Source organism: Pteropus medius, unplaced genomic scaffold (genome assembly GCF_902729225.1).
Source record: "Pteropus medius unplaced genomic scaffold, Ma_sr-lr_union100, whole genome shotgun sequence".
In the NCBI taxonomy this organism is placed as follows: domain Eukaryota; kingdom Metazoa; phylum Chordata; class Mammalia; order Chiroptera; family Pteropodidae; genus Pteropus; species Pteropus medius.
The window spans coordinates 2,580,483-2,594,697 of NW_024351647.1; the positions used below are offsets into that span (position 1 = coordinate 2,580,483).

The 14,215-nt window shown below is 37.7% G+C and overlaps 1 protein-coding gene across 1 annotated transcript in view; it reads right to left on the reverse strand.

Moving 5' to 3' along the window:
• SPRED1 (sprouty related EVH1 domain containing 1) overlaps positions 1-13,560 on the reverse strand; it is a 101,758-nt gene extending 88,198 nt beyond the window's left edge. The window contains exon 1 of the mRNA XM_039843944.1: positions 12,650-13,560. Within this exon, the coding sequence (XP_039699878.1) occupies positions 12,650-12,681 (32 nt within the window). The 5' untranslated portion in view covers positions 12,682-13,560. The remainder of the gene's footprint in view (positions 1-12,649) is intronic.
• Between the last annotated feature and the right edge of the window lie 655 nt (positions 13,561-14,215).

Genomic DNA, 14,215 nt, shown 5'->3' on the forward strand with positions numbered 1-14,215 from the left:
ATGTTATGATCAGAAGTTATTACAGAATAAAACGTATTTAAAATTTTAAATCACTTCTCACTCTAAACCAACCTCTTCCCTTTTTGTCAAAGCAGATACCTTACCTAAAAAAGACAGACACTGAGACTCAGCAAACTAGTGGCACAGCAGTGCTCTTGATTCCCTATTAATCCAATTTTTCTGCTAGATAGGTATGTCACAATCTTGTTTTTAACATTCACTGCCTTCATCAATTTTCTGCCTTATATATGTAGCACATATATTATCCAAAAAATATTGTTCCAAAAGAAAAAGTTTTAATCATTATAGTCAATTAAAAAAAAAACTATCGTAAGCCATATATAGTAATCAGATAATTAATACAGTAAAAATCAAATAGTATGGCTCCTCTACCAGAGACTGAGATTGATATTACTACTTTCTTATTAAACACACACATACACATTTAACTTAATTAAAATGCAAAAAGTTATTGAGAAAGAAATAACTTGCCAACTTAATTTAATACCATGTCTGTGATAAAAGTGAAATTACCTTACATACAAGGGCAAGTTCCACACTTTGGAAAAAGCTGCACTAACTCAAGCTAACTCCTTATTCAAAAAAATTTAACTTTCTTCAACTAATTGGCTAATATCTAAAAGAAAACATTATTTTCAAAAATTTGCTGAGATTCAAGAATTAGAAACACTCAGTATCTGTACTATCCAATACAGAAATCATTAGCCGCATATAGCTATTTAAATTAAATTTAAAATTTAGTTCTTCAGTCCTTCAATCCATTTTTCAAGTACTCATTAGCCAAATAGCCACATATTTGCTACCATACAGGATAGCACAGAGTATTTCTATCATCACAGGAAGTTCTACTGGAAGAGATGCTTTAAATTGTCAAAGGATTCTGATAAGGCCTAAATGGTAACAAATGAAAATAAGGAAAATTTTAGCAGGAAATAAAAGTATCTTTCAGTAAATAGAAACATTTTGAAAGAACGGTGAGAGAATGAATTAAAAGCTAGTAAAAATATTTTTTTTCTACAATTCCTTTAGTTTGATGATTTCAAAAGCTGAAGATGTACTAAAGCAAGTTGGAATCCCTTCCCAAATAAAATGATAGGATTATTATTACAACTGAGGAATAGATTTAAACACTTAGAAAATAAGGTTAAGAAACTGAGGTCATATCTGAATGCATATTGGCGAACGGTGCTTACTGTGTATCAAACAGTTTTAACACATGAGCTTATGAAAACTCTTAATTACATTACCTTCGTTAATAAAGCAATAAGTATGCTCAAATAATGGACAGAATATCAAATCCATCCTTTAAAAATAAAGGGTCTTGCATAATGAATTGTCATTTACCAGCCCCTGATCACTTTAAAATATTTAGGTTCTCCCCCTGCCCCACCTATATGATCTCAACATCCTTGTGAATTTGTTTTGTTGCAACTAATATTTTTAAAGGGAATTTTCCTGTTCACTTGATACACCACTCAAATTTTCAGACCGATTTTTACTATGCAGAAATTTTGAAACATCCCAAAATGCAGGTTATATAACCTATGAAGATACTTTATATAACTTCCCAATATACACATTATATAACTTTTAACTTAGCTAATAATACTCCTTATACAGATCTCATTTACCTCTCAAAACGGGCCCAGACATTTCAAATCTAAGACCAACGTTCATTTTCCTCAGCTTTCTTCCTCTCCCTAAGGTTTAATGAAAATCATTTACTTATCTGTCTGCCTTCTGCTTTATCTCCCCGTTTTTTATTCCGATCCCCCAGTAAACCCCCTTCCTCCCCTATAAGAAAATCAACTTATACAGATAAATCCATTTATATATGCTTTCCATACAAAAGTAATTTATAGATGGGAAAAGGTTACTGTCTTCATTAGCACAGATGCTTAGATAGGAAAAAAATCTGCTCTAAATCACATAAGTAAATGGAAAAACTGAGATGAGAATCAGTTTCCTTTTCTACACATCACTGCAGAGTTTTGTCTTTACAATACTTTTAATATAAATAACTGCACGAAAGAAAATTTCTTTTGTGGGTAATTTCTTATCATTTTCCAAGTTTCCTACAATGTGATTATATTTTCATATTTCAAGAAGTTTATATTAATCTTTGCTGAATCTGTATGTTCCTACTTTTTGTTTGAAAATGGCAACCACTGTAATTACACTGCACAATCCTACGCTTGTCTCAGGAGCACACCCTGGATGCACTCCAAATGCTACTTCTAGAGAGTATACTTCCTCTCAGGAATGGGCTAGGGACACATAATGCCATAGGACACAAATACGCAAAGATTTCATGGTTAAAGAGTTTCCATTTTTCCTTAGCATAATTAAAAACATTTCATATTAGAAAAACTACATTATTGATCAGAATGTAATATTCACATGAATCTTTGAGAGTTTACGAGATTTCAAAATAATTACATACTTTTTAAAGGCTGATTTTGGGATGCATTCTCTTATCTTTCAGAGAAGCAATGATGTAATGCTTATATTCTATAATCTAGCTACAGCAATTCAAATCCTCCAATTCCTCACAACCTGACCTTGAAATGCACTCCTCTGAGGATCCTGTACCTTTCAGTATTCTGTTATTTCATGAAATAAGCTGAACACAAATGTAATCTTCAGTCCAGTAAGAGATACATCCATAGAGGACTATATCCCATATACTGCACTGTAGTTCAGAACATGGGATTTTTAACTGCAAGAGTCGTGACCAGCATTATGTTTTTATATAGGAGTACAAAAGTCAGCCTATGTCATCACAGTAAGTTTAAGTTGTTTATAAGGTTTTCTGTGTGTGTGTGTGTGTGTGTGTGTGTGAATTCAAAATGTGCTCAGATATTAAAGTTGCTTTCATTAACAAGCTCTTGAAACCTATTCCTTTATAACTAGTTGTATTAAACACCAAATACAAAAAATTGGCTAGAGCTTGGTCTTTGCTTTATAGTGCCTTTTCCAACACTTATATCTACCTCATCAATCAGTCTTTGCTCAGAACATGGAGGAAGGTGTTCACAATATAGGTTTATATTATTTTCTGCTTGTTGGAATTTTTAGATTTTAAGTTTTTTTTTGAAAACATGCTTTTTAACATTTAAACTGAAATACAAATTTTCCAGCAGGTCATTAATCCTTTTTTAAAAGTATCCTTTATCTACAGGCTAAATGAAAATGAGCAGTGATTATTTCATGAACATAGTACCTTTCTTCTCAAGAACTAAAAGTTCTTTTTAATATTCCCTTATCTCTAATCAAAAAAAAATGTTATTGGGGGAGAGAAGATTAAATTTATTTTAACATTCCTCTGAAGTAGGAACATATTATCCTGGTTTAACAGATGGAGAATCAAGCACAAAGACAGGTTACGTGATTTGCCAAAGTCTTAATGCAACATTCATCAGTAACCACAGGATCATGTTCATTGTGAACACCAAGTTAACTGTAGAAATTTAATTAGTGAATTTTGTTTTGAAAAAATCTTTCTAACCATATTAAGATTGGTGTACCCAAAGAATACAAAACCTTTCATCAAAGAAAATATAATTTATTTGGATAAAATAAGTCAACATCTTGGTTAGCCTCTCAGAAAACCTTAAAGTTCTTAATAAAATCCAAATTTAGATAATTTATTCACATGTCTATCTTCCTTTCTAATTCCCAACATCTCTAATCCCTGACAGGGCCATAATTACATGAGATCCTATCATTTCCAATACTCTCAACTCCTCCCAGCTATACTCTTTCCTTTTCTTATCCTCCTCCCCAACACCTTCCTCAACCTCCAACTCCGAAATCTTTATTCCTGTCTCTTTAAACTGCAGAGGCAGAGGTCAACATTCATACTCCCACTCCAAGCCGTTCATCCCCCACACACATTAAGTACTTTGGCACGGGCTCAGGATTCCTCTCCACCTCAACTCCTGATACCAACCCAGCAACTTGAACAGCCACATTGCTGACCTTTTTAAATATCTTAGCAGATCCTGGCTCCTCTACTCCAGCAACCTGTTTCTACTTTAACCTTCCCTCATATGTCATCACGCTGGAGTCTGTGTTCTCTAATCAAAAGCTATCTTTCTATTTTTCCCACTTCCACTCTACATGCTCTTTAACTGTATCGAAACTTCCAATCCCTCAAAACAGCTGTCAACTCTGTCTACTTATCTACTTTGAGCTTAAGTTTTTATTTAAAATTAAAATTATCTAGTCTTGTATGAGGTACAGTATGGTATAAATATTCTGCAATTTGAATTACTCCCTTGTGTGGCTGTGGGCAACTTACTAAACTTCTCTTGTCTCAGTTATCTCTATTTGTAAACTATTGTTAACACCTAGCTCACAAGATTAAATGAGAAGCAGTGAAACAGTCAGATGGACTCTTCTCCTGGGCCTTAAGGGCTCTACCAATTACCGGTCATTCCTTAAAACTTTTTTTCTTCCTCTCTAGTACTGACATCACTTCATCCAACAAATAATCTCAACTCCTAACTTCCCCCTGAGTATAATCTTACTTTGCTATCGCATTTCATCACTTCCTATTTTGCCTTTAATACTTTCTCTCTGAACTCTCCTACCTCTCAAGATTGTCTTTTGGTGTCTCTTCTTACTCTCCCTTAAAAATGCTGCTGTTAATCACTATTCAACTTTCCATTACTACTTAATATTCTCCTTCGGCAATTTACCACTAGCTTTCAACTATCACATATGCTGAAGATATCACCTTTAACTCTACCCTCTTATCCTTCTTTCGGCACCAAAACTATAATTAAAACACCTTATGGGGACATTTTCTACCCTGATACCTAGTAGGCATCCACAATTTAAAAGATCAAAATTGAGTTATTTTCCCCTTAAAAGCCTTCTTTGCCTTTTCCCATTTCATGTAAGCTTCGCAGCAGCCCAAATTTAAAATGTTGAAGTCATCCCACACTCTTCCTACTCTTTCCTTCATATCCAGTCATGTAATCACACTAATTGTAAATCTCAACTGCCCTACAAATTCATCCTCAATAATTCCAAATGCACTATTTCCAGCTGTTTTTTTACCATAATTATTACATCCTCCTCATCAACTGAAGTTCATTTTCTTTTCCTTTGAATCAATTATCCAAACAAGCCCTAGTATTCAGCTTTCTACACAAATTTGACATCACTCCCTCACTAAAAATGGTCTCTACTGCCTACATGATAAAGACTTAAGCTGCTACTCAAGAGTTATGGTGAAAAGTGAGGGACGTTAGCCCTAAGAACAAATTTTCTTTGGATGCTTACTGCTTTAACTGAAAAATTAATGAGAATTCTGTTCGAAATTAATGTTATTACTGACCAATTATATAAATTTTCCTCTACTTTTTAGAAAAAACTTTTGAAAAAAACGTTTTCAGGAGCTTCTGTCACATTCATCTTGAGAGTCTCATGCTCCAAAGCCTAGCCATCACCCTTTACCACAAGGTTGCTGATACACAGTAAAGCACAAATCTAGACTGCTTACAATCTGGCTCACTGACACTTTTATTATCTCTCCACTACTCCTCCAAACAAGTGTATACAAAAAGTTATTGCTTTTCTTCACTTTCCTTTTCTCTTTTTATGCTTGTTTCTATGGCCCCCTCCCCCTTTCTTGGAATATCCTTTCCCTTTCTATCCCCCACTTCTCTGGTTGATTCCTAAATTGCCAAGACTTTTCTGAAGACTTCCTTCACACGTAACTCATACCCTGGCATCCACACCCACATTGAATCACTATCTCCTTGAGCCTTAAAGAACTTCATAAGCAGAGTACTCATCACATTTCAGAGGGATCTGGTTCCCTTGCTGGATAGTGAAAGCAGTTATCAGGCTCTACTTATCTTTGTATCTCCAGGGCTGAGGAAAAGTCCAGTGCCTAGTAGGCACTCAAATGTTACTGAACTGAAATTCTCAAAGAAAAAGTTACTAATGATATCTGTCCCCAAAAACTGTAAGAAATTCATATATATGATCCAGCCACTAAAATTCTGAAATGTTTCCACATATTATAAAGGGAGCAAGCCCAGAAATGAACCCTAATTTCGATCTCAAAACATCAATGTAATTTACAATAAACGATTAAAAAAAAAAAAAAGGTTTGGTGACTTTATGCCAAAGTTACTAAAACATTGTGATGTGGTGAAAGCTAACTTTAAAAAGTGGCCTCAGAAGTCATGATTCACTAAATTTCATCTAAATGTTTGGTAATCCTATCATATGACACTAACAGAAGTCATTAACAATTACTGTGTCTTGGCGAAAATGATCTCGAAATGTGAATAAACAAACAGGATGTCTCTTATCATATGCAAAAGTATCATTAAATACTACCAGGAAAACAATTACTTTCTACATTCCAAGCCATAATAGCCTTCATCTAACTTATAATCCCTGTTATACAGATGAAATTTAGAAAATTATAACATTGATCAGATTAAAATTTAATTTTCAATTACTCTTTAATTTACTAAAGCTTATTCTTTGCACTCTAAATGTGGAAATACTATAAATTTATATTTATGAAATTTGCATTACAAATATAAATTATGAACATTTACTACGGGCAGAGATTAAATGTTAATATTGCATTTCTGGCATTTATTAAGATTGTATCATTTCTCTCCCTTAATCTTCAAATATGATAAAGTACATGGATTTTCTCATGTTGATGCATTCTTGCAATCTCAAGACAAACCCAGTTTAACTGTGAGGCTTTGTCCTGTGTTGAGTTCACTGCGATGGGTTGGATTTGCTACTTGAAAATTCTCAGCCATTATCTCTTAATAGTTCCTCTTCATCTCTTTTTTTGGAAATGTTAGTCATATGTTAGATTTGTTCATCTTATCCTTCATGTTTCTTTTCCTATTTTATATCTCCATCTTTGGGTTCAGCCTTCTGGGCTTCAGTCTATAGCAGGAGATTTTAACCTTTTGTGCCATGGACCTCTTTGGCAGTCTGATGAAGCCTACGGCCTCTTCTCAGAACAATATTAAAGAGTTAAAACAAAATACATAGAATTACAAAAGAAATCAATTTTATTAAAATAATTACAAAAGTATTTTAATTTTGAAATAGTAATACAGAATATGTTAAATATATGTGCTTCTTTATTAACATTAAAATAAGTTCTAGCAAAGATTTGATAACTATAACTTCAAACTAGTGATGGCTATAAGTGCTATTTTAGATATCTATAACCACCGAACTATAATTGTACTATAAGAAAAAAAAAAATCTGATTTCTATGGGTGTTACAGGTTGTATTATATCCTGCCAACGATAATAATAATAATGAAGATAATCATGATGACGACGATGATGATGAAGGCCAAACCCCTCGTACTTCAGAAAGTGACCTTATTTAGAAATAGGGTCATTTACAGATGCAATTAGTTAAGAGGAAGTCATACTGGAGTGAGGTGGGCTCCTAATCCAATACAACTGGTGTCCTTATAAGATGACCATGCGAAGACACATAAAGAATGCCATGTGATGATGAAGGCAGAGAAGGGAATTAGGTGGATGCAAGCCAAGGAATGCCAAAGTTGCCATCAACCCCCAGAAGCAAGGAAGGCAAAGGATTCCCCTACTGATATCCGAGGGAGCATGGCCCTGTCAACACCTTAATTTGAGACTTCTCACCTCCAGACTTGTGAGACAATAATTTCTGTTGTTTTAAGCCATTTAGTTTGTAGTACTTTAAGGCAGCCCTAGGAAACTAACACGATTGCTATCACAAGTAGTTCTAATTCTGCTATGGTTTTTTGGTGTTTCCTTCAATTATGAATGTAGACAAGTTTCAGTTAAAAATTAGTAAAAACGATCTTAATTCTGAAAACTCTATGTCTAAAGCAATTTTTAACACCTTAGTCTAAGGTCCATCACTAATGAACTGTTTTAACGAAAGTAATGAACTATGTTTAAACAACGATAGTAACAAAAAAAAAAAAATCAATTGATTTTCTTTTTTCATTTCAAACCATTCTGAGTGCCACAAAATTAACATCTTAGGAGTTTTTAATGACTTTGGTTCTGGACTATAAAATGAGATGCTACTATGACACAAACTTTGTCATAAATAGCAAACTAAATCTAAATACTAAAGAATGAAAATATCATGTGTTAATTTCTTAAACTAATTAAATATACAATTATCCTTCAGTGTTAGGACATGATTTCTATGAATAACCAAATGAAAAGACTTACGTTTTTGGCACATTTTGGCCAATTAAAGCATGATTCTTGGTATCTTGTTAGTGTAAGTATTCCTCTTACAACTACTCAAGTTGGTGTTCAAACCCAATAACCTTAAAAAGAGGCTTAAAAAGAGCCAGTACAAAGTTCTCCATCTGTGATGCATATATATGTTATCGAAGACAAATGGCTATTACGCTCAAAATAGGAAAATCTTAAAAGATTATAAACATACCAATTGTTTCCAAACTTTTTATTTGAGTTCTTCAAAACTCATGCTTTTACTTCAGCATCCTACTAGATTCTCTATGTCAAAAACAACATAATAAAATTAATCAATTAAAAAATACGTATGTTACAAGTCTAGAGACTTGCAATGCGCCTATCATATTACTTTATGGTCATTTAGCACAGGAAGGGCCCATACAATGCTTAGTTCAAATACTGTCATTTACAAATGAGCAAAATGAGGCTCACAGAGGCTGTCACTTGCCTAGAATCACAGAATAAATTAATGACAGGTAGGATAGTAAGGCATCTCCCAATTCCAAGTCCAATGTTCTTTACACTAATACTACACTGCATAAAGGATGGTAAAAGTTAAATAAATTATCTGCAAATGCCTTTCATATGATCACATTAATTCTATTTATAATAGAATTAATGTGATCATATTAATGATCACATTATACAGTCCAGCAGTTGCCCAAAAACAACCCGAAAATTTTTTGTTATTTTAAAAAAACAATTTCATTTACCATCCAGCACATTTTAAAAATAGGCAAAAGATCTCATTTCCACCTTCAAAATTGGCAAAAATTTTTTCAAACAGAATTAGATAGATATTTCAAGGTATAAGTACTCTCATACACTGAGTTTTCCTTTTCTAGAGAGCAATCTGGCAGAAAGAATAAAATAACTTAAAGTTTGCATTTCTTTTAATTCCATTCCTAGACAATCTCAAGGAAAAAGTAATAGATTTGGTTAAAGACAGAACTCAGGATCAAATGCAGCACTGCTCAGAAATAATAGATATATCCAACAGTGGTAGAATGATTAAAACTAATGCATGTTATGTTGAATATAATGTAGCCATTAAAAATTATGTTCTAGAAAATACTTCACGACAGAAAAATACTCACAATATATTAGCTATGTTAGACTCTACTATGTAATTCCATTCTGTCGAGAATACATGCATATACATAAATTATATAATACATGTGTAAAGCATTTATCATAGTGCTTGGGACATAGTAAAAATTCAATAAATGAGTATGATTCATCAACATCATAGGAAAATAAAGATTTGATTATATATCAAATGTTGAGATGTTATCTTAGTACAAATGCAAATAAATTATTATTATTCACTTAAAAGACCATTTTGTACATTACTTGAAATAAATTATTATTCTTGCATGGAGGGAATTATTTTTTTAAACTGGCACTTTTAATTCAGTTCTAATTCCTACTGAAGGTTAGAGAAGAAAATCCCACTTTTACCAATACTTCCCCAAGTCTGACATTGCATAAGACAAAGTCTTACACATAACAGGTCCTTCAATAATTCCCGATTAAATATATACTCACAATTAACCTCTGGGAGCTTTCCATCTCTCTACACAGAACTCTTATTTCAAATAATAGAGCACTACTACAGGATTTCAAAATGAGGCCTCTAAAAGCTTTACCGGACTTTACCACAATGGCTAGAAAAGATTAAGGTTTCTCAAGATAGTAGTGATTTTCGCTTTTTTTTAAAGGTTGAAATCGGGTGGAAAAACACTTGAGTGCTAAAAACAGTCTCTACTGCAATTAAATTCCTATTGATTGTGGCTTTAAAAAAAAGAGAAAAGAAAAAGGAAAAAATATATGGAAGGATTTTACAAATAAAATCCACATTACAGGGCAGTTTTAAACTATGCTAAAAGGGCATCTGCTATATCTCTTTTGTTTCTTCATAATATATATAAATAATAAATTGCCATTTTAAAACATTATAAAGATGAGAAATATAAATTATCAGAAAAAAAGTTACGTTCCAAAGAAGTTCACTCTTTTTGGTTTAGTTAAGGCACAATATTGGCCCTAATAAAAATGATTACCAGATAAACATCACTCTCTAACATAAAAAATTCTTAAAGTAAAACCCCAAGGGTTTGTCCCCATGAAGAGTTAACATCTAACGGCAAAATATTATATGCTAAAACTCATTCTTGTCCTACAAAAACTAACATAACAAAGCTCCTTGGGAGTAACTTATTAATAATAAAGTGAGATAAATTTGTGAAAAAAGAATCCTAAAAGTCTAGGTAAGTGAGGCAATTTCCAAATTGTCCCATACTAAGTACATTAAAAAAAAAAAAATTTTTTTTTTAAAAGCTATCCTCTCAGTAAAAAATCCCATTTGGTATTTCAAACATCAACATGTTTGGGATTCAATCATTGAAAATATTTACTCATTTTTCGTGTAACAGATGCACTGACTTCACATCAAAAACTTGCATTCTCAATATGCCTATGGCGAGTATTACAAAAAGTGCCCATTTAGAAACAATATTTCATACAAGTCAATTCACATTCCTTCGTTTTTCTATTAGCTGCATCCAACAAGAAGGTATTCAGCATTTTATTTCAAATGTGGTATTTTCTCACCCCTAAAATAGAACTTGACGTTTTGATCCAAGCTACTTTCTTAAAAGATACTAGTAAAAATTATCGTCATTCGGTTCATAATTTTAGCAGTTTTTCTCCTATCTAAGCGTTATCAGAGATACAGTACTTCTTGATCTCTTTCAAAGTAGGTCTAATCTACGGAAGGCAGTGAGACAGTGTACTGCACTGTGAATGGACAGCCAGGTATTTTATGAATGGAGACGATCACGTGATCCCAGCACCTCCCCGAACTGATATTTCCCACATAACTGTGTCAACATTCTGAGAACAGGGGTAGTTGTTTGTGTGTGCGTATGTTTTTGAATTTAACCTGTAACTTCGAATTCTCCTTACTTCCTGAACTCAAAAATCTACACGAAGACCGACGATAAAGCTTCGAATATTTTCCTTGGAAAATCCTTTTAAGATGTCCAAGGTGATGGATGTTTAATTATTTTTTTATGAATGAAGAGTGTGCTATGCAAATGAGGGCGATTCACAAAAAGGGAGAGAACATGGCGGCCACTTCTGCTTCTAGGCTGCACTGACACTGCAGCAATCTACCTTCTCCCACAGCCGCTCATCAGAGGAGTGTGTTGGGGGGGAGGGGAGAAGGAGAAACACTGCTTGGCATTTCTCAAGCTATTTTATGTAAAACAGGCCTAAGTATTAGACTTTAAAGTTCTCTCAAAAAATTCTGACTCGAGGAATGCATTTTATTTAAAGGAACGCATCCTAGGACTAGCCCTCACTTAACTCTTTCCAACCCTCCTAAGATAAACAAAATTTGAACTGAATTACAAGAAAACGGAAGCTAATATTCTGCATGGAGTTAAATCCCGTCTCAATAAAAAACTGTTACCGCACCATCATTCCTCCAGGCAGCTGTTACATTAAAAAATACTTAAAAGGCAAAGTATTTCGTCTGGAAAGCATAAGGACAGCCAAAATAAAAACTTTAACCGGGATAGTCTAGAAGTTAATCAACGAAGTCATCAACATGTTCAGCAATGTAAATACTGTTAAATCAGCATAAATGCTGTATTTTAATATAGCTGAAGTATCAGAATTAGCATTCAAAATTCTTCTATGCTCCTGATAAAGACATGTCCAATGTTCGCAAAGGTAAAATATAGTAGTTCACCGTCTCCCACACTCCATGTATCTTTATCCTATTAAATTCTAAAAATGTTTTCCTAGCCCCATTTTTTACAAGAATCTTACAGGTCATAAGTTTAAAAAAGGAGGGGAGGGGGATGGAAGCTAAAACGGTATTTAAGAGTCACTGACTCATCGAATTAAGATTCAAGAGCAGTTTGCTGCAGGAGGTGCTCCCACACATCAGTTTCCAAGTGAAAAAGCTATAAAGGAAGCAGGATGGATATTCAGGGTATGCTGATTGGCATGCTAAAGTAAAAAAGGACAGGCCAAAGGTCTTCCAGGCAAAGGGGTAATTTCTACCCCGCCTCCATCCATCCACAATACTCCATCTCCTGAACATAAAACTGCCATTCAACCCCAACACTCAATACCCTTCCCCAGAATAAAGCAACTAAAGGTGGGGACCGGGAGAGACAGAGTAGGGTGCTGCCATTAAATAAAATGGCTAAAGAAATCAAATGTTATCGGCAGGACAGGATGCACCGAACTCTCCCAGGTTGCAAGCCTTCCGGCACCCAAGTCTCGGAGGGGTCTGGGGGACAGCGGAGAAAGTGGGGGGCGTAATTAAGATCAGTGAAGCTCTTACTCGTTGTCAGAAGTCGCCGTCTCCTCGCTCATCTTTCCCTCACCGTGATCCGATCTGGAGATGGAGGAGCAACAGCAGGCGGAGGAGCGGCAGCAGCAGCACCGAGGGGCAGGAGGCAGCGGCGGCCGGGGGGGCGCGGGGGCAGCGGCTCAGGGGCCTCACCATGGTGGATGTCTCACCCGGAACGGTGCCCCCCCAGCCGGGAACTCCGGCCACCCCCGCAGGGGGGTGGCGGCAACAACCTCCGCCGTGGCGACCCCAGCCTCTTCCCCCGCTTCAGCGCCCAGCCAAAGGATCCGAGGAGGCCGGGGACGGTGGGTGGAGAGGGAAAAAGGAAGGGGGGCTGCGAAGGATGACTGGAGAGCTGCTCCTCCGGCCACTGGGGTGGAGTGCGGCGGGGTCCGGCCAAGAAGGAGCGGGCGGGCGGAGAACCCGGGAGCAGAGGCGGCGCTTCCCTCAGGGATGCGGCGAGGAGGAAGCAGAGCTCCCCTGGGTGGGGGCCGACAGGGGGGAGCCGAGCCCAGGCTCCAGGCAGCGGCGGCACGGTCCTGCGGGAGCCCACCCCACCATCTCCCGCCTGGCGGCCGGCTGTCCGCTCAGCCCTCGGCGGCGACTGGGACAGTCCTCAGGAACGAGCAGAACCGGCGAGGGGCCTTGCGGCGGCAGATTCCTCCAGACACGCTCCTGCCGGGACGACTCCAGAAGAGGGAGGAGGGGACGGCGGGGAGCGTGTGAGGCGGCGGCAGGCGAGCCGATCGCCCCCACCCGGGCAGGCTGGGAGCAGGCGCGCCCGGGGGACAGGGTCCCAAGAAGCGGCTTGAGAGCGAGGACTGCGACCGCAGGTCGCCCGCCAGCCGGTGCCCACCAGCAGCTCAGCGGGCCAGCTCCTCACCTACTCACGCCCGCCAGAGGGGAGCTGCGAGGGGGGCGGCGGAAGCGCTCACGCCGCCCGCTCCTTCCGCCGCCGCCGCTGCCCGAACCAGGGGCGCCCGCGGGAGAAGGAGGCGAAGTAGTCCCTGGCGACTTCTCCTGGCCGCCGACTTCCCCCGGGGGCCGAAGCGAGCACGGGGTGGGGTTGCCGAGCGGAGTGCCCGAGCTGTGAGGGCGGGTGGGTAGGAGGACCAAAGGCAGCGGCCTCGGGGCGAATCACTGCAACTCGAAGTCGTGTGCAGCATAGCAAGTTTCAGGAAAGTAGTTCCCTCCTCCCTTCATTTCCCAAATCGTTGTCGAGCCACTGAGAGGGGAGAGGGAGGAGGGAGGCGGAGGGATACGCTAGGCTCCGTGCTCGGTGTGCGTGCGCGCGCTCCAAACTCTTGGCACGCTGCGAAAGGGGGCGGGGGTGTGAGCTGCACAGGGAGCTGCTTGGGAGGTTGCATTGTTGCGGCGCGGTACTCTCGGTTACTCGTTTTGGAATATCCCGGTGGTTTGAACGAGGAGACTAGAATGATACTGTGCTCAAGGAGGAAATTGGAGGCTACTCTGTTCTGCCGTGGTGTGTGTGTGTGTGTGTGTGTGTTTGTGTGCGCGCGCGGGCGCGCGCGTGTGTGTGCATGTTCCTGCAGAGCA